This window comes from Hypanus sabinus, chromosome 7 (genome assembly GCF_030144855.1).
Source record: "Hypanus sabinus isolate sHypSab1 chromosome 7, sHypSab1.hap1, whole genome shotgun sequence".
In the NCBI taxonomy this organism is placed as follows: domain Eukaryota; kingdom Metazoa; phylum Chordata; class Chondrichthyes; order Myliobatiformes; family Dasyatidae; genus Hypanus; species Hypanus sabinus.
Window position 1 is genome coordinate 5,197,304 of NC_082712.1, and position 20,695 is coordinate 5,217,998.

Consider the following 20,695-nt stretch of genomic DNA (forward strand, 5'->3'; position numbering starts at 1 on the left):
GGCTGTCCTTGGAGTAAAAATTCTGACTCTAAAAATCTGAATTTTTCACTGATTCAAGTTCAAAGACGGGGAGAGAAGTAAATCTGCCATTGTGTTATTTGTTCAGTTTATTATTTAAGTTCCAAATGAATGGGTAAACAGAGGTTTTAGTGTGAAACTTTATTTTCTTGGGTGATCTGCTAATCTTAAGGTATGGATTCCTTGTTAAAGCTTGCCTTTACAGACTGCAAAGGTTGATGGATTTTAGGTTCCAATTCAATTCAAGACTGTTTAATGTCATTTCTTGTACACGAGTGAAAAGGACATAGATTGAATGAATATCCATAAAGTGATGCTAGGCAGAGGAGCGTTGTCAAGGTGACTAACAGGGATGAAGAAGTAGTGGATATGGAGGGGTGGATCAGCCTTACAGCTTGGGGAAAGTATCTGTTTTTGGAGTCTGGTGGTTCTGCATGGATGCTGTATCATCTCCTCCCTGATAATAGAGGGACAAAGGCATATTCTCACATCTTGCAACCATGATATGACCCAATACAAATTGTTAAAATATTCACTTTATCTGTAATTTTCATGTATTAAAACCAGGCCTAAAAGTGTTATATTTTCAGAAGAGGTGCACAGATTAGTTGTGTATTGCTTCGTACGATGATAGAAAATTTCAGCACAGAATCAGGCCCTTTAAACAATCTAGTCCATGCCAAACCACTTAAGCTGTCTAGTCCCTTCGACCTACACCCAGACCATAGCCATCCATATCCTTACTAGCCATGTACCTATCCAAACTTGTCTTAAACATTGAAACCGAGCTCGCATGAGTTCCATACTCACAATCCACAGAGTGAGGAAGTTTACCTTCTTGTTCCCCTTAAACTTTTCACCTTTCACTCTTAACCCATGACCTCTAGTTGTAGTTCAACTCAACCTCAGTGGAAAAAGCCTGCTTGTGCTTTCATTTACCTTCTCTATACCCCTCATAATTTTGTATACCTTGATCAAATCTCTTCTCAATTTTCTACGTTCCTTTGTGTGGAAGCTTAAGGCATGAGTTTGAGCTGAAAAGTTATCTCTGACAGACTGTGGGGAAGAAAGAAGGATCTTCAACCTTGAAACAAGGGATATGGAACAATACAGCACAGTACAGGCCCTTTGGCCCACAATGTTGTGCCAACCATGTAACCAAATCTAAAATCAATCTAATACTTCCCTCCTACAGAGCCCTCCATTTTTCTATCATCCCTGTGTCTACCTAAGAGTTTCTTAAATGCCCTTAAGGTATCTGCTTCTGCCACCACCCCAATAGGGTTTCCTAACACATGATACTGACAAAGTTCACCTGTACCACCTCCAATCTTGTCCACTGTATTTCTTGTTCCTGTTGTGGCTTACAATTAAATAGTGTGCTGCCGTCTGATAGTGTTTTCAGATTTCTCTGGTTACCCTGTCCACACTGATCTGCCCGAGTGGCGTTTTCAGAAATATCCACCCTGGAAAGCGTTTCTGAAAAGCTCCGGTTTCAGTAGATGAAAACGCCGTTTTAGTGTGGACAGAGGGTAAAAACAAAGAGAAAAAGCTTTGGTTACGGATTTATCCGGCATAGTGTGGACGTAGCCTTAAATTCATCTCAGCTTTTAATTTCATAGTCTCAAAGTTATACAGCATAGAAACAGGTTCTTCATCCCACCCAACTCATCCAATCAACCATAATGACAATCTAAGCAAATTGTATCCCCTCAAACTTTCCAATCCATGTACCCCTCCAAAATTGTTTCAACTGAAAGTAGAAGATAAGTTGTGTGAAGTGTAAGGGACCAAATTCCTTGCTGCTTAATTTCATTGGCTGATTTCTGGGGAGTCACTTTGGTACCAGATCATGCACATATTATTCCATCTCTTAACTTGGGTAAGCTCTCAGTTTCTGGTTCATCATGAGCACTATTTTGTTCTAGGCACTTGAAGACTACGTATTCTTGAATTTTTGCATTTTGGTGGCATACCCATTAGAACCCAGCACAATGTATTTGATTAAGATTACAGCAACCTCAACTATACGGAGAACTGTTGAAGGAGATAAGTAAAAGGAGGAGAAACTGTACTTGCAGCATCTCATCCAGTTGCAAATGGCTTTTCCTCCCTCAAGCCTGATAATGTTATTTGAACAGTGCATTAGGTATTTAACATTTATATTGTGACCCCTCTCTCAAATGCGAAGAATTGACTGGCCTATACCGTCCCAGTTTATGATACTGTCATTCGTTTCTTCAGATTTATATATATTTATTCCATAAGACTTAGGAGCAGAATTAGACCATTCAGCCCATTGAGTCTGCTCTGCCATTCCATCATAGCTGATATATTTTTCCTCCCAACCTTATTCTCCTGTATTCTCATAACCTTTGTCACCTTTTCTAATCAATAACCTATCAACTTTGTACCCAATGACTTGGCCCCCACAGCTGCTTGGGCAATGAATTCCACAGATTCACCAACCTCTGTCTAAAGAAATTCCTCCTCATCTCTGTTATGAATAGACACATGTCTGAAAATTCTATTCATTAATGAGCATCCAATATAAGTGTCTTTGGATATGCTCCATGTGATCTTGATTTAAAAGTGTGCCTTTGTAAACAGCCTGATGTGTAGAGAATGGTACATTAAATATCTGCTTTTCATTCAAATTTTAAACATTTTAGGGGTATTTTAGTTGTTAATTGGCAAGCTGCCTTAATTTAGGTTTGGAGTAATTTATCACAAGTACCTCAAAACGTACAGTGAAATGCATCGTTTGTGTTATCAACCAACACAACTAACAATATGATGGAGGCAGCCCACAAGGATCATCACACATCTGACACCTACATAGCATGCCCACAATTCTGATTGAAGTTAGTAAAATTCACATTTCTAAATGGACAAAATGAAATACCCTTAACTGAGCCAACATCTCTCAACATCACAGCTGTGTAGTTCTTAAAATGTGAGAATTAATTTAAAGTGATGTGAATTTTTATGTTTATATTCATTCCTGTGAAGTGCATTTATTGTGCATCTGTTATTCCACTTTTGAAGCTGCTGATGGTATTCCAAAGATCCACACCAGGGCCACCAGATTCAAAAACAGTAACTTGCCCCATGTGGTAAGGCTGATCAACACCTCCACCCACTAACCCACCCCTTCACAAGCCCCCCCACCACTACTTTATCATTTCCTATCAGTCACCTCATGTACAATTATTTCTGTACCAAGTATCACTTTATGGACAATCAATCAATCTATGTATAAGAGCTATCTTATGTATTTATATTTATTCTGTTTTTTTTTAAATCATCATTTTCTCCATCTTGTGTGGCGTCAGATCTGGAGCAACAATTATTTCACTCTGCTTTACACTTGTGCACTGGAAATGACATTAAACAATCTTGAATCTGCAATGTTTGGGTTGTGAATATATATCATGCTTTTTCATTGTATCTATTGGTAATTCAGCAAAGGATCTTCCTGACTCTTGGAGCACGTCAGCTCGTGAAGCCATTGATAAACTGTACTCTTATGCAACTGCATCATTTGCCTTGCCACCAATAACAACTATTTAAATTGCTTTCTGTATCTGTTCTGGGATGAACTATTTAAATAAATCATTTTGTTTGGAGCAGGCAATACATGAAGATGAAGATGAAAACATTGACATGGGCACTCCTATAGTCCAAGTCATTCTGGGTCCTCAGTTTGAACACTTGTATTCGAAAATCCTCCACCTTGTTATGGCAGATGGAGCCTATCAAGAAGGCAAGTCTCTCTTTGTTTCTATTTTACAAGAAGCTAATTTTCAATGTACAAACCCCATTTCCAGAAAAGTTGGGATATTTTCCAAAATGCAATAACAAAAATCTGTGATATGTTAATTCACGTGAACCTTTATTTAACTGATGAAAGTACAAAGAAAAGATTTTCAATAGTTTTACTGACCAACTTAATAGTATTTTGTTAAATGTACACAAATTTACAATTTGATGGCTGCAACACACCCAACAGAAGTTGGGACAGAGGCAAGTTTACCATTGTGTTATTTCAACTTTCCTTTTAATAACACTTTTTAATAGTTTTGGAACTGAGGATACGAATTGTAGTATATTTGCAATTGGAAATTTTGTCCATTCTTGCTTGATATAATACTTCAGCTGCTCAACAGTCCGTGGTCTCTGTTGTCTGATTCTCTTCTTCATGATGCGCCATACATTTTCAATAGGAGATAGATCTGGACTGACAACAGGCCAGTCAAGCACATGCACTCTGTCTACAAAGCCACACTGTTGTAGCCCGTGCAGAATGTGGTCTGGCATTGTCCTGCTGAAATAAGCATGGACGTCCCGGGAAGAGACGTCGCCTTGAGGCAACGTATGTCTCTCTAAAATCCTAATATACGCCTCAGAGTCAATGGTACCTTCACATACATGCAACTCACCCATACCGTAGGCACTGATGCACCCCCATACCATCACAGATGCTGGCTTTTGCACCTTTAGCTGATAACAATCAGGATGGTCGTTTTCATCTTTGGCACGGAGAACTTGACGCCTGTTTTTCCCGAAAACTAGCTGAAATGTGGACTCATCTGACCACAGCACATGGTTCCACAGTCTTTCGGTCCATCTGAGATGAGCTTGGGCCCAGAGAACTCACCAGCGTTTCTGCATAGAGTTGATGTATGGCTTCCTCCTTGTGTAATACAGTTTCAAGTTGTATTTCTGGATGCAGCAACGGACTGTGTTAAGTGACAATGGTTTTCCGAAGTACTCCCGAGCCCAGGTGGCTATAATTGTCACAGTAGCATGACGGTTTCTTAGGCAGTGCCGTCTGAGGGCTTGAAGATCACGTGCATTCAACAGTGGTTTCCGACCTCGCCCTTTACACACTGAGATGACTCTGAATCTTTTCACAATGTTATATACTGTAGATGTTGAAAGACCTAAATTCTCTGCAATCTTGCGTTGGGAAATGTTCCTTTTGAACTGACTAACAATTCTCTCACGAATTTTGGCACAAAGGGGTGAGCCACGACCCATCCTTGCTTGCAAAGACTGAGCCTTTGATGGATGCTACTTTTATACCCAGTCATGATACATCACCTGCTACCAATTAGCCTGCTTAATGTGGAGTCTTCCAAACCGGTGTTACTTGAATATTCTGGGCACTTTTGATCTTATTTTAACTCTGTCCCAACTTTTGTTGAGTGTGTTGCAGCCATCAAATTCTAAATTTGTGTATATTTACAAAATACAGTTAAATTGGTCAGTAAAACTATTGAAAACCTTTTTGTATTTTTGTCAGTTAAATAAAGGTTCACGTGAATTAACATACCACAGATTTTTGTTTTTATTGCATTTTGGAAAATATCCCAACTTTCCTGGAAATGGGGTTTGTAACTTTGTAGAGATGAGAGCAATTTATATCCAACTCAACATGTAACCTGACAGGCAATTCTTTAAATATTTAATACTATTTTCAGAATGATGTGCCAGATATGTACACAAGCACATTGCTCTGGGGTTCCTGTGTCTACACTGAGTAACTTTCTCTTTTAAATACAGAGTAATTATAAGCATTTGTAATAATCCTTTTACATCAGTTTTCTTATGCACTCTATTCATGAACAATAAAACAATAAATTTACTGATCCTTGCACCTGAAATTAGAGATACTTACAATCTTTGGGTGTATGGAAAAACATTCAGTGAAAAGCTTTTCTGTTCTTTGCACTTGGATTGCTGCTTAAAATCTTCACTGGGTTCTAATACTATGTAGTAGATACCTTCCCTACGCACTGCATCTGCTAAGACTGGTATACTTTGTGCATGTTTGGAAAGGCTGATAAGCAAAATATTTCCAACTTAAACTAAATTTATATCCATTTAGGTTTACAATACTGACAATAAATACCCAACTAAATCCCATTTCTCCATTGCTGCTTCAGACATAAGTATATTGTATGGTTTTAAAAATTCTTGCTGATTTTTAAATGATTTAATTTAATTATGTAATTTTGTTAACCCTTTCATGCCATTTGATTCCACTCCTTTGTCATTCTGATTTCTTCACTATATTAGTGGATCTTTGTCTGCTACCCCACCCCAGCACAATACAATACTTTCTTGACGTCTCTGTTCTTGCTCCCATTCTGTTTTTCATTTCTACTGTAAGCCAAATGTTAAGAGCCTCCATTTCCAGGAATTGGAACAAATTGTCTAACCTCTAGCTTGTGCAGTTGATGAAAATGGTCTCTTGGCAACCAAGACTTCTCTTTGAAATGCTCAAAATAAGCAAGGGAGCCTCCCATTCAGATTGCTGGTGACCTTTAATCTCTCCACGTTATCTTCTATGTACTTGTTAATGGCTTTCAAATTCTGATTAATAGCGACTGAAGCGAGCCACCCCCACTACCACCCTGCTAAGATGTGCTATTGGTGCACAGAGTGGCTGCAGTAAATTAATGGATTTTTTCTGTACCTCATGTCTTGGGAAGAAAAGCACAATCTCAGCTCCTGCAGTTTCAATCACTGCCTTTTCATAAAAGGCTTTTCACTCACTTCATCTCATTGCTAAATTGGCAAACTCTGCAATATCTCTGCACGTCTGGCAGCTACAAACCTCTTGCATTTTTTGTTTTCTCAAACCCAGCTGCTTGTCTACCCCCACCGTTGTGCTTCGTGAATAAAAGCCCTTGGGGATACTCCACTGGGAATGCCCCAAATGTTCTGGGATTGGCTGTACCCCAGAAAAGGCCATGGAGATTTAAGGATATGATTTGCTCACATGCTATCAGTTTCACTGCAAGGGATGTCATTCAAACAAGTTACAGCAGCACTTAACTACAGTCATAAAAACACTCAAAGCACAAAGCACATTGGTGTATATCATTACAATGAAAGTACGCAGATTAATTCCTTTAAGTGCTGAATATCTTTTGGAAGTTGCATATTTGTTAACTGCCAAAAATGTATTATCTCTGAGTTTGTGGTCGGTTTAGTTTTTACATAGAATGAAGAACAGCAACTGGCCCTTAGGCCCACAGTTATGTTTTGAACCAAGTAAATTAGTAGTTAAGTGTCCAGCTAAACTCATCCCTTCTGCCCACGCAATGTCCTTATCTTTCTATTTTCCACACATTTAGAAACATAGAAGCATAGAAAATAGGTACAGGAGTAGGCCATTCGGCCCTTTGAGCCTGCACCGCCATTCAGTATGATCATGGCTGATCATCCAACTCAGAACCCTGTACCTGCTTTCTCTCCATACCCCCGATCCCTTTAGCCACAAGGGCCATATCTAACTTCCTCTTAAATATAGCCAATGAAATTGCCTCAACTGTTTCCTGTGGCAGAGAATTCCACAGATTCACCACTCTCTGTGTGAAGAAGTTTTTCCTCATCTTGGTCCTAAAAGGCTTCCCCTTTATCCTTAAACTGTGACCCCTCCTTCTGGACTTCCCCAACATCGGAAACAATCTTCCTGCATCTAGCCTGTCCAATCCCTTTAGAATTTTATACGTTTCAATAAGATCCCCCCTCAATCTTCAATTTATGTGCCTGTCAAAACATCTCTTAAAAGTTCCTAATGTTTCTGCTTCTACCACCACCCTAGAGATTGCATTCCAGGTATCCACCACTCTCTGGTGGGGAAAAAATACTTGCCTCTCACATCTTCTTTAAAAATACCCCCTCTCAACTTAAACATTTCAACCCTGATGAAAAAGATGCTGTCTGTCTCCCATTATAAGATTATGCCTCCCATAATCTTATAAACCTCTATCAGATCTCCCTTCAGCCTCTGCCACTCCAGAGAAAACAACCCAAGTTTGTCCAACCTCTCACTATAGCAGATGCCCTGTAATCCAGGCAGCATCCTGGTAAACCTCTTCTGCACCCTCTCCCTCATCCTTCCCAACCAGACCAGAACTGCATGTATTACTCCAGTTTTGTATTGTAAATAAATAAGATTACTTTTCAAAGTGGATGAGGGGTGTAAATAGGGTAAAAACAAGCAGGCTTTTTCCACTGAGGTTGGGTGAGACTAGAACTAGAGGTCGTAGGTTAAGGGTGAAATGTTTAATGTGTATCTGAGGTGGAACTTTCCTCAGAGGATGGTGAGAGAGGGGAACAAGCAGCCAGCAGAAGTGGTAGATGCATCTTTGATTTCAGTATTTAAGAGAAGTTTGGGTAAGGAAGGGTATGGAGGGCTATGGTTCAGCTGCAGGTCAACAGGACTAAGCAGAACAATAGTTTGTCACGGACTCGATTGGCCAGCAGACTGTCTCTGTGCTGTTGTATTCTGTCTCAGTAACTCTATGGAACTTGCCAAACTTGAGGCAGCCTCAGAGTCGGGTTCATTATCACTGACTTCTTTAATATGAAGTTCTTGTTTTGCAGCAACAGTACGTGAAGAGATATAAAAATTACAGGAATAATAAGGTAGTGTTCATAGACCAGAGGGGAAGAAGCTGTTCCTTAATTGTTGAGTTGGGTCCCTGTACCTTTCTGAAGTCAGTAATGAGAAGAGGACATGTCCTGGATGGTGAAGGTCTTCATTGATGCATTTTGCCTTTGTAAGGCACCAATGGTGGGGACTGTTGGCCCAAGATGACCATTTGGGGGTAAAATAATTAGGAAGGAATGAGGAATAGAAACATGTATTACTAAGAATTTAGATGAAGTAGTTCAGGAGATGTTTATACAGAACATAGGAGTGACACACAAAATGCTGGAGAAACTTGGCACATCGGGAGGCAATTATGGAGGGAATTGAACAGTCAATGTTTTGGGCTAAGGCCTTCAGGATTGGAAAGGAAGTGGGCAGAAGCTAGAGTAAAGGGGAAGAACACAAGCAGTGAAATGGTCAATCCTGGTTAAGGGGAGGGTGGGCGGGGAAGTGGAGTCTGAAAGGGAATGATGTGAGAAGCTGAGAAGTGATAGATAGAAGGGCTGATGAAGGAATCTGATAGGAGAGGAAAGTGGACCATGGAACAAAAGGAAGGAGCCAGGATACCATTGAAAAGTAGGAAATCTGTGGGAGGTGATGGGCAGGGGAGAGGATGTGAAGGAGTGAGAGGGCCATCAGAATGAGAGAAAAACGATGAGGATGATGACGTCGACTTAGGCCTGAGAGGCCAGCGTCGGGTATTTTCATGCCTTACAAGGCGTGGAACAAAAGACTGTGTGACGTGCCATTCCTCACACAGACATTTTGCAGTATTTTTCTGTGTTTTACGAGGTCGAGTTGCGAGCTCATCGCTCAACCTGGCACTGATGGAAAGCGTACTTGGGAACGGCCTGACTGGATTCGAATCCGGAGTCCAGCACTAATGTCACTGTGCCATCAGCTGGCAACCAGCTGGAAAACAGAGGGGAGTGGTAACTGGAAGTTGGAGAAATCAATGCCCCAGCAACTGTAGAACCTTTTGTGTCCCATATAGAATATAGGCCAGTTGAAATTAATTTCTGTGCTGTGAATTCTATATAAATTATATGGACAAAAGTAGTCGTTTAAAATTAGCTGGAGCTTAAATTGATATCAGGCATTGAACCCACTGAAAAATTTCCCAGCAACTAAAAGAAGGAATATCTCACTTTCAGGCAGCAGATCTGTTCTACATTTGCTGGTTGCAGACATTGTTTTTGCTGTGGTGCCATTTTCGAGCTGGAAAAGTAACTGAATCCACTTTTTCCCCTGAAATATTTTCTCTCCTGTTGCTCCTGGGGGAGCAGTGTTTTTAAAATATTAAGTATATCATTTCCAAATGGCTGGTTTCCACTAAAATGCAAAAGCTTAACAGTTTTTTCCTTTTCCCTTTTTTAATGTGGAACACTTGTATAACCCAAAGCTTAGTATTTGGGAACTAAATCAGCTGAAGTGTTAAAACTAATATTTTACTTGAGTGGTATGGCTTTCCATTTCAGTCTCGCTGCAAGTGTAGAATGTTGGATGTACATATCTGTCTTTACTGTACCTCAGTTTAATTAATTTCATCTCAAGGGCTGATTGAGGTTTTTGTTTGTACATTGTGAGGGTTGACAGGACTGTTGTAAGAAGAGATAAAGTTGATTACACTGTGTTCAAGAAGGGTTCTGAAGAAAGGTCTTGGCCTGAAATGTCGACTGTTTGTTCATTTCCATAGGTGCTGCCTGACCTGCTGAGTTCCTCCGGCATTTTGTGTGTGTTGCTTTGGATTTCCAACATTTGCAGACTTGCTTGTGCTTGCACATTAGTACAACAGATGGATACTTGACCTCAATCTACCTTGTTATGGTCTAGCACCTTACTGACTGCCTTCACTGCACTTCTCCAACTGGCATACTATATCCAGCATTCTGTTTCTGTTACTGTTTGCCCTTGTCACTAATCCTAATGAGGGGTTGGTACAATAATGCTATCTCTAAACTTAAAAACAATTGATCTATTAAATGTTTAACTTGAGCTCATGATAGTAGTAGATCATTTGAAGTTCTGATCATTTTACTGGCATGCAGACATTTAATGTTAATTTCAAATATTGATCAGAATCAACAAAGTTAACACAAATCAAAAAGCAATTTGAAAATGGACACAGATTAGAGGAACAGCACTTCGTATTCTGCCTTGCTAGGTTTTAACCTAATGGTGGGAAGATCGAATTCCCTAACTTGTGGTAACCACATCTGTCACTTCTACCATTTCCTTTTCCACCTGATCCATCTGGCCCCTATTGCCTTATCTCTTCCCCTCTCCATTGGCACATCATCCACACTGTTCCAACAGGTTACCCTCCCACCTCCTTCCCCTTATTCCATGTTAACACTGTCCTCTCCTGTTAGGTTCCATCCTTTTGGCATTTCCACCCATCACATCCCACCCAGCCTCTGACATCATTCCACTCTCCTCCCTCATCATCTGCTAACTTAAAACAATATAGTACAGTTCAGGCCCTTTGGTCCACCAGGTTGTGCTGAACATTTAAAATCATTCTTGCCCTTCCCTCACCCACCTGCCCCCTCTCACCTCGATCCATCCATCAACAACCAGTTCTTGCTCCATCCACCCTTTTCCTCTAACTTGCTATACCAGCTATCTCCCATCTTTCTTTCTAGTACAGATTCGATTCAATTCAAGTTTAATTGTCATTCAGCCATAAATGAATACTCATGAACACAGCCAAACAAGACAGCATTACTGTGGTATCAAGATGCAAAACATAGTACAACAGTCACACACAGCACAAAGCACACAAGATAACAAGCAGAAATGGTACCGCAGTTACATAACAAAAGAGCCTAATATTCGCTCCATCAATCTACAATCGACCACAATAGAGCTTGTGTTCAGCCGATCGAACTCTGGAGTGGGCAGCACCAGCTCCAGCCTGGACGTGGGCCACACCATCCTGGTGGAGTGCACTGGCTCCACTGCTTCTCTCAGGCACCACCGTGGCTTGAGGCCTAGACCTCACATACAAGATAACAAACACATACAGAATATGAGTAAAATAGAATCTCACAAAATATATGGAGCACACTGACTTTGACACCTTTCTACTGACGGCTTGAGGCCCAATCCTCACTATGACCGAGGCCACGCAGCTCACCCGCCTTCTGCCCCTGCTCTCAGCTAATAAATCGGTGAATCAAGCTTGCGACATTCCAATTTAACAATGTCCCAAAAGGGTCTTGTGATCCAAAATATCAACAGCCCATTTCCCATCATAGATGCTGCCTGACCCGCTGAGTTCCTCCAGTGTCTGTGTTGCTCCATGTAAATTTTGTTGATACCTTTATTATCTTTGAATATGGAGAAATTAATTATGAAGTGCTCTAATTCACTATTCAATGCCGAATAAGCTTAATATGTTTTCCCGATCTTTAATCCTGTTTCACTGGAATCCTATGCAAACTTTTATTATTACTTCTAATCTACACAGCTTATTTCAATATTCCATGATCTCATCCAGCACTTAAAACTCTTTTCCAAGGAATATGGGACTTTCTCCTCCAATCTACCTCAAGTTTTAACATGCAGTTACAATCAAAATATAAAGAAAAAGTTGAAAACTTCATAATTACAGGAATCAAAACTGAATCCTTTGATATGAGCTTCTTTCTCCCTCACCTGCCAGCCATTGTTTCATACCTTCCCCCCACCTTTTTTTAAATACTGGCTATCTCCTAGATTTGCAATCCTGATAACAGGTCTCAATCTAAAACATTGCCTGTACATTTCCATCCATAGATGCTGCTTGACCCGCTGAGTTCCTCCAGCATTTTGTATGTTGCTCAAAAGTGAAAAGCATTGGGACCGCTGAGGGCCACAGAGAAATGTAGAGTGAATTTATTTTCAAATATTGTATGCTACTATTTTCTTGCTGGCATTCACAGTAGAACAAGTAAATACATAGAATCAATGAAAGACTACACACAAACACTGACAACTAAGCATTGTGCAAAAGAAATCAAACTGTCCAAATACAAAAAAAAGGCAGATAGACAGACAGACAGACCTACCTTTAAAGTCCTTGAAATTGACTCCATAGGTTGTGCAAATCAGTTCAGTATAAGCTGGTTCAGGATCCTGAATGTTCCTGGTCCTGGTTGTGTGGAACCTAAGGCTCCTGTATCACCTCCATGCTGGCAGCAGTGAGAAAAGAGCATGGCCTAGATAATGGGAGTTTTGATGACTGAGTTTGTGTAAACAGTGAGGTTTAATGCTGTTTCTGTGTAACATTTCTGAGTTAGCAACAATATTCCCTCTGTTTTACAGCTGTACAGACCAACAATCGCTCTGAGCAGGAAATCTTTAAACACCCTGAAAAGTGTGCTGCTCTTTAAATGTGTTTTTTTAAATATGCACATCAAGCAATCACAAACCACAATTCACAACACAAGTAAACGATGTCAGACAATCAAAACAACTGACAGGCACAATGGCAAAAGTAAAATGTTTTGACTAGATGATGTCGGCGTTCAGTGGGCTGGCGGTTTATTGACAATAGCTACTGACTTTCATTTTGTTTATTGTTACAATTTGTAATAGCGTTGTAACTTGAAACACTGACAATGTAAATACGTTGAAGCTCTAAAGTGTTTCAAAGTAAAGGTTATTGTATGTTGATTTAAAAATTTATGGATTATCTTCATTAACATAATTGCTGAGTACAGTATTTCAATTGTTTTAACATGGATTTCACAATCATTTCAAAATTGTAGTAACATAATTTCAGAATTATATTAGCATCATATAAAAGCAGATTCCAGCTACGTGGCCACAAAGGCTAAGTGTCTGGGAGCATCTCAGTTACTGCACGGCCATGCACCTACACAGCTTAGAGTGAACATCGGCACTCCCGATGTGACTGTATATCCATAACCAATGACAGACTTGAGAAAGGGGACATTCCCACCCACACTGAAACCAGTGCTTCAGCATCCATAATCTGTCATGTAATTTGTGTTTGCTTTGTTAATGTTAATTGTTAACATTATGTAGAGGAATGCTGGAGGAATGTTTTGATGACTGACCTACTGCATTTTGCATCCAAAATCAAATCCATCATGTTATTTGTTTTGCAGACAATGATGAATAAGAATCAGTTACTCGGGACTTGTCTACTGTGGATATTTTAACTCTCAAGCCTACGCTATCTTTTGAGCAGCTCGTGTGGATACAAGTTAAAGCACACAGCATAAATGAGTCTGCATGGAATTGGTACAAGGACAGTTTTGTTTTATGCTCCTTTCCCCAGAGTTCCGTTTCACCTTTTTAATGTGGCATAGGCTTTCTGCGGAGTTTTACATTTTGTAAGTATTGGTGTTGCTGCTAAAAAAAAATACCGCATATAATACTGAAGTCTCTGACCAAAGTTTGCCCTTGAGTATCACATATTGACGAGGTAGAAAAATTGGAATGTGTCATGAAATCTGGTACAGCTTGAATGCTGTAATTTTTCGTTTGCATTCCATAACAGGAGGTGACCTGTTGTGCAGGAATCCTATCCACCAATCAGAATTTACATGCTGCAGGACACTAACATGAACATATACTTATAAGTTGTAATATAGATGCAGTTTCTTGTACAATACTTCCAAGTACAAAGTTCACATAAATGTATTATACCTTTATAATGATTAGGAATAAAGATTCTTTTATACATTAAAAAATGCACATTGATTTATTCCTAAACAAGAAGATTGTTGAATTTCATTACCACAAGATGGACACATGTCCTGCTGCTTTTGCTTTGCAATCCACAATTTATGATGTACACACTTTGAATTATAAGCAGGAAGATGATTTGGGACTTTCTCCAGAGCACTCCTACAAACTAATCTGCTGGATTTGATTTGTGCTTGTTTCAAAGTGGAGGTATCACAGTTGTCCATCATAAGTTTGGTGGGGAAGCATGGTTACAAAGATGTTGTTTCTCAATAGCCATCTGTGAAGAGGAATAAGCAATCGACTTTTCAGGTTGTGACCCTTCATCAGAACTGGCCAAGTTCTCCAGCATTTTGTGTGTTACTCTGGTTTTCCAGCACTTGCAGAATCTCTTGTATTTAAGATGCAGTTTCTCAGCCTTTTTCAATAACGCTTATGGGAGAACATATGTTCCTGTGGACTGTTGGTTTCCATCAAACCGTATCCCACCTGAATGATTCCATTTGGAGGGAATGAATGTTAAGTGTGAAAGCCAATATCAAAAACAGTAAGTGCTATAAATTTTCTTGAAACTTGTCATTGCCAAGTATGATCAAAGTGCCACACAGTTAATGAAGCGGGTAATCCTAGAGGTCACTTTCTGTTTATTCACCTGAGACACAGATTTATCTCTTTCTATGACTTGCAAGGGTTTAAAATTGTTTTATAGTTATTGTACTTACGTGCACTGTTGTAATTTAGAAACGTTCAACAGTTTCCTCAGAGAGCAGTGAAATAACAGACTAGATTATGTGTACCTATAGCTATATTTTCAAAGGGAAGAAGGACACTACTGTGGCTGACTTGTGATGTCAGAGCCAAAGTAAAAGCAAAAGAGAGGGCATACAAGGAAGCCCGAGCTAGTGGAAAGATAGAGGATTGGGGAGCTTTTAAAAACTTAGAAGGAAACTAGGAAGGTCATTTGGAATGAAAAGATGAATTATGAAAGGAAGCTGGCGATTAATATCAAAATAGATATTGAAGAGCAAGAGGATAAGACATGAGAGAATCGAACCAATCAAGTGTGACAGTGGAAAAGTGTGCATGCAACCGGAGGAGATAGCAGAGGTACTTAATGAGTCCTTTGCTTCAGTATTCACTACAGAAAAGGATCTTGGCGATTGTAGGGATGACTTACAGTGGACCGAAAAGCTTGAGCATGTAGCTATTAAGAAAAAGGATGTGCAGGAACATTTGGAGAAGCATCAAATTGGATAAGTCACCGGGACCAGAAGAGATGTACCCCAGGCTACTGTGGGAGGTGAGGGAAGAGATTGCTGAGCCTCTGGCAATGATCTTTGCATCATCAATGGGGATGGGAGAGGTTCTGGAGGATTGGAGGGTTGTGGATGTTGTTCCCTTATTCAAGAAAGGGAGTAGAGATAGCCCAGGAAATTATAGACCAGTGAGTCTTACTTCAATGGTTGGTAAGTTGAAGGAGAAGATCCTGAGAGGCAGGACTTGTGAACATTTGGAGAGGCATAATATGATTAGGAATAGTCAACATGGCTTTGTCAAAGGCTAGTCATGCCTTACAAGCCTGATTGAGTTTTTTGAGGACGTGACTAAACACATTGATGGCAGAACAGTAGATGTAGTGAATATGGATTTCAGCAAGGTATTTGACAAGGTACCCCATGCAAGGCTTATTGAGAAAGTAAGGAGGCATGGAATCCAAGGGGAAATTGTTTTACGGACCCAGAACTGGCTTGCCCATAGAAGGCAAAGAGTGGTTGTAGACAGGTCATATTCAGCATGGAGGTCAGTCATCAGAGGTGTGCCTCAGAGATCTGTTCTGGGACCCCTACTCTTCATGATTTTTATCTATGACCTGGATGAAGAAGTGGAGGGATGGGTTAGTAAATTTGCTGATGACACAAAGGTTGGAGGTGTTGTGGATAGTGTGGAGGCCTGTCAGAGGTTACAATGGGACATTGATAGGATGCAAAAATGGGCTGAGAAGTGGCAGATGGAGTTCAACCCAGGTAAGTGTGAGGTGATTCATTTTGGTAGATCAAATATGATGACAGAATATAGTATTAATGGTAAGACTCTTGGCAGTGTGGAGGATCAGAGGGATCTTGGGGTCTGAGTCCATAGAACACTCAAGGCTGCTGTGCAGGTTGACTCTGTGATTAAGAAGGCATACGGTGCATTGGCCTTCATCAATTGTGGGATTGAGTTTATGAGCCGAGGGGTAATGTTGCAGCTGTATAGGACCCTGGTCAGACCCCACTTGGAGTACTGTGCTCAGTTCTGGTTGCCTTAGTACAGGAAGGATGTGGAAACCATAGAAAGGGTGCAGAGGAGATTTACAAGGATGTTGCTTCAATTGGGGAGCATGCCTTATGAGAATAGGTTGAGTGAACTCAGCCTTTTTTCCTTGGAGGGACAGAGGATGAGAGGTGATCTGATGGATGTGTATAAGATGATGAGAGGCATTGATCGTGTGGATAGTCAGAGGCTTTTTCCCAGGGCTGAAAAGGCTAACATGTTTTAAGGTGCTTGGAAGTAGGTACAGGGGAGATGTCAGGGGTAAGTTTTTTACGCAGAGAGTGGTGAGTGCGTGGAATGGGCTGCTGGTGACGTTGGTGGAGGCGGATACGATTGGGTCTTTTAAGAGACTCCTGGACAGGTACATGGAGCTTAGAAAAATAGAGGGCTATGGGTAACCTGAGGTAATTTCTCAGGTAAGGATATGTTCAGCACAGCTTTGTGGGCCAAAGGGCCTGTTTTGTGCTGTAGGTTTTCTGTTTCTAAGATACTAAAAGCTTTTTTTAAGAATACAAAGGGTAAAAGAGAGTTGAGGGTTTATATAAGACCAGTACAAATTGATGCTGGAGATATTGTAATGAGAGATGCAGAGATGGCAGAGGAACTGAATGCGTATTTTGCATTAGTCTTCACAGTGGAAGGCGTCTGCAGTATGCCGGACATTCAAGAGTGTCAGAGAAGTGAAGTTTGTGCAGTGAAAATTAAAACTGAGAAGGTGCTCAGGAAACTTAATGGTCTGAGGGTGGATAAATCTCCTGGACCTGATGGAATGCACCTTCGGGTTCTGAAGGAAGTAACTGGAGAGATTGCGGAGGCATTAACAATGATCTTTCGAGAATCGATAGATTCTGGCATTATACTGGATGACTGGAAAATTGCAAATGTTACTCCGCTATTGAAGACGGTGGGAGGTAGTAGAAAGGAAACTATAGATCTGTTGGCCTGACATCAGTGGTTGGGAAGTTGTTGGAATGGATTGTTAGGGATGAGATTATGGAGTACCTGGAGGCACATGACAAGATAGCCTGCATGGTTTCCTGAAAGGAAAATCCTGCCTGACAAACCTACTGCAATTCTTTGAGGAAATTAGAAGTAGGGTAGACAAAGGAGGTGCAGTAGACTTGGATTTTCAGAAGGCCTTTGACAAGGTGCCACACATGAGGCTGCTTAGCAAGGTAAGAGCCCATGGAATTACAGGGAAGTTAATAGCGTGGGTGGAACATTGGCTGGTCGGCAGAAAACAAAGATTGGGAATAAAGGGATCCTATTCTGGCTGGCTGCCAGTTACCAGTGGAGTTCCACGGAGGTCGGTGTTGGAACACTGCTTTATATGATGTATGTCAATGATTTGGACTATGGTATTCAAACAACGACACACACAAAATGCTGGTGGAACACAGCAGGCCAGGCAGCATCTATAAGGAGAAGCACTGTCAACATTAACAACAACACACACAAAATGCTGGTGGAACACAGCAGGCCAGGCAGCATCTATAGGGAGAAGCACTGTCGACATTAACAACAACACACACAAAATGCTGGTGGAACGCAGCAGGCCAGGCGGCATCTATAGGGAGAAGCGCTGTCGACGTTTCGGGCCGAGACCCTTCTCGGCACCACCAGCATTTTGTGTGTGATGTCGTTTGAATTTCCAGCATCTTCAAATTTCCTTGTGTTTGGACTATGGTATTAATGGATTTGTGGCTAAGTTTGCCGATGATACAAAGATAGGTGGAGGAACAGGTAGTTTTGAGGAAACAGGGAGACTGAGATAGTTTAGGGGAATGGGCAAAGAAGTGGCAAATGGAATACAATGTTGGAAAGCGAATGGTCATGCACTTTGGTGGAAGAAATAAATGGGCAGACTATTATTTAGATGGGGACAGAAGTCAAAATGCAGAGATGCAAAGGGACTTGGGAGTCCTTGTGCAGGATACCCTAAAGGTTAACCTCCAGGTTGAGTTGGTGGTGAAGAAGGTGAAAGCAATGTTGACATTCATTTCTAGAGGTATAGAATATAAGAGCAGGGATGTGATGTTGAGGCTCTATAAGGCACTTGTGAGACCACACTTGGAGTATTGTGTGCAATTTTGGGCTCCTTATTTTAGAAAGGATATACTGACATTGGAGAGAGTTCAGAGAAGATTGACAAGAATGATTCCAGGAATGAAAGGGTTACCGAATGAGGAACACCTGGCATCTCTTGGGCTGTATTCCCTGGAGTCCAGGAGAATAAGGGGGATTCTCATTGAAACCTTCCAAATGTTAAAAGGCCTGAACAGATTAGATATGGCAAAGTTATTTCCCATGGTAGGGGACTCTAGAACAAAAGGACACGACTTCAGGATTGAAGGATGTCCTTTTAGTTAGAACTGGGATGCGGAGAAATTACTTTAGTCAGAGGGTGAAAAATCTGTGGAATTTGTTGCCATGAGCAGCTCTGGAGGCCAAGTCATTGGGTGTATTTAAGACAAATAGATAGGTTCTTGATTAGACAGAGCATCAAAAGGTATGGGGTGAAGGCAGGGGAGTGGGGATGACTGGAAGAATTAGATCAGCCTGTGATTGAATGGCGGAGCAGACTCGGTGGGTTGGATGGCCCACTTCTGCTCCTGTATCTTATGGTCTATATTGGCCTAAAAAAAATAGTGGATACGGCCCTGTCCATCATAGGTAAAGCCCTCGCCACCACTGAGCATACCTACAAGAAGCCCTGACACAGGAAAGCAGAAGTGTCCATATTGAGGACCTAGCCCCACCCACCATTCTCTCGCTGCCGCCAACAGGCAGAAAGTACAAGAGCCTTATGTCCCACACCACCAGATTCAGGAACAGTTATTACTCCTCAACCATCAGGTTCCTGAACCAGAGTGGATAACTTCACTCACTTCCACACTGAACTGATTCCAGAACCCATGGACTCACTTTTATGACTTGTGTTCTCAAAACTTATTACTATTTTTTACTTTTTGTCTTTGCACAATTCATTGTCTTTTGCACATTGGTTGTTTGTCCATCTTTGTGTGCAGTTCTTCATTGATTCTATTGTGTTTCTTTGTATTTACTGTGAATGCCTGCAAGAAAAGGAATCGCAAGGTAGTTATATGGTAACATACAAGTACTTTAATAATACATTTACTTTGAAATTTGTTAGCTGAGGAATGTAGGTTGGTACGTCATAGGCTAAAAGCTCTTTCCAGTTAGTACTGGGAATGGGAGGGCTAGATAGGCTGGGATGTTTTTGCCTTGAGTGTAGGAGGCTGAAGCATGATCTTGTAGATAAAATCAAAAGAGGTATAGGTCAAATGGATAGTTACAGTTTAAAAACTAGACACAAGTTTGCGGTGAGAAAGGATAGATTTAAAAGGGACTTCTTAAAGGTCCCTTTCTTAGGAGGGACAATCTTTTCTATACAGAATAGTTTGTGTATTAAATGAGCTGCTAGAAAAAGCTGCAGAGGTGAGTGCAGTTACATGGTTAAAAGACATTTAGAAAGGTATTGTGGATAAAACATGTTTAGTGAGTAATGGTACTGACTCACTCAGAAAGACATTTTGGTTGACATGGACAACTTGGACTGAAGGGTCTGTTTCCATGCTGTATAACTCCATGACCCTAAAATAAGTATTCAGAAACTAAATGCATTTATTATTTGAACAAATATCTTGAAATTTAGGCCTTATTCCATTTAATTATAAGAATATCTCTCAATCTCTGTGGCTTGGCATCTTTTCTTCCTCAAGCCTCCAACAATGTGCAAATAATTTTAATATAAAACATTTCCTGGCACCTCACAGGAATATTATCAAACAGTGACACCAACCCACAAAGAAATGTCAGGATGAATGAAAATCACCAGAACTGCAGATACCTTAATCTGAAATAAAAACTGCTGAGCTCCGTAGTTCTATGAAAAGGGAAATGGAGTTCGCATTTCACATCATAAACTCTTTATAAGAATTGGGGGGAAGAAAAAGAGTAGGGTGGGAATGGAAGGGACAAAGTATTTCCGTGATAGGGAGAGGACACCGTTGTTGAAGGGATAAGTTGGGAGTATTGGGAGCGGTTCTTTGATTAACTGTGGAAAAACTATTTTAGACCTGGAAAGTCTCCATGAGAAAGTAAGATGATTATGCACAACATTCCTGCAGAATGGCTACAAGGTGAAGGAAATCAATTGAGCCCTTACAAGGGCTGACACGAAAGCTTAAC

General features: G+C 40.6%; 1 protein-coding gene across 3 annotated transcripts in view; it reads left to right on the forward strand.

The window, feature by feature from the left end:
* nek1 (NIMA-related kinase 1) overlaps nucleotides 1–14,168 on the forward strand; it is a 173,904-nt gene extending 159,736 nt beyond the window's left edge. For all 3 annotated transcript variants that reach the window (XM_059974106.1, XM_059974108.1, XM_059974107.1), the window contains 2 exons: nucleotides 3,652–3,784; nucleotides 13,588–14,168. In XM_059974106.1, the coding sequence (XP_059830089.1) occupies nucleotides 3,652–3,784; nucleotides 13,588–13,601 (147 nt within the window). In that variant the 3' untranslated portion in view covers nucleotides 13,602–14,168. The remainder of the gene's footprint in view (nucleotides 1–3,651; nucleotides 3,785–13,587) is intronic.
* Nucleotides 14,169–20,695: the final 6,527 nt, after the last annotated feature.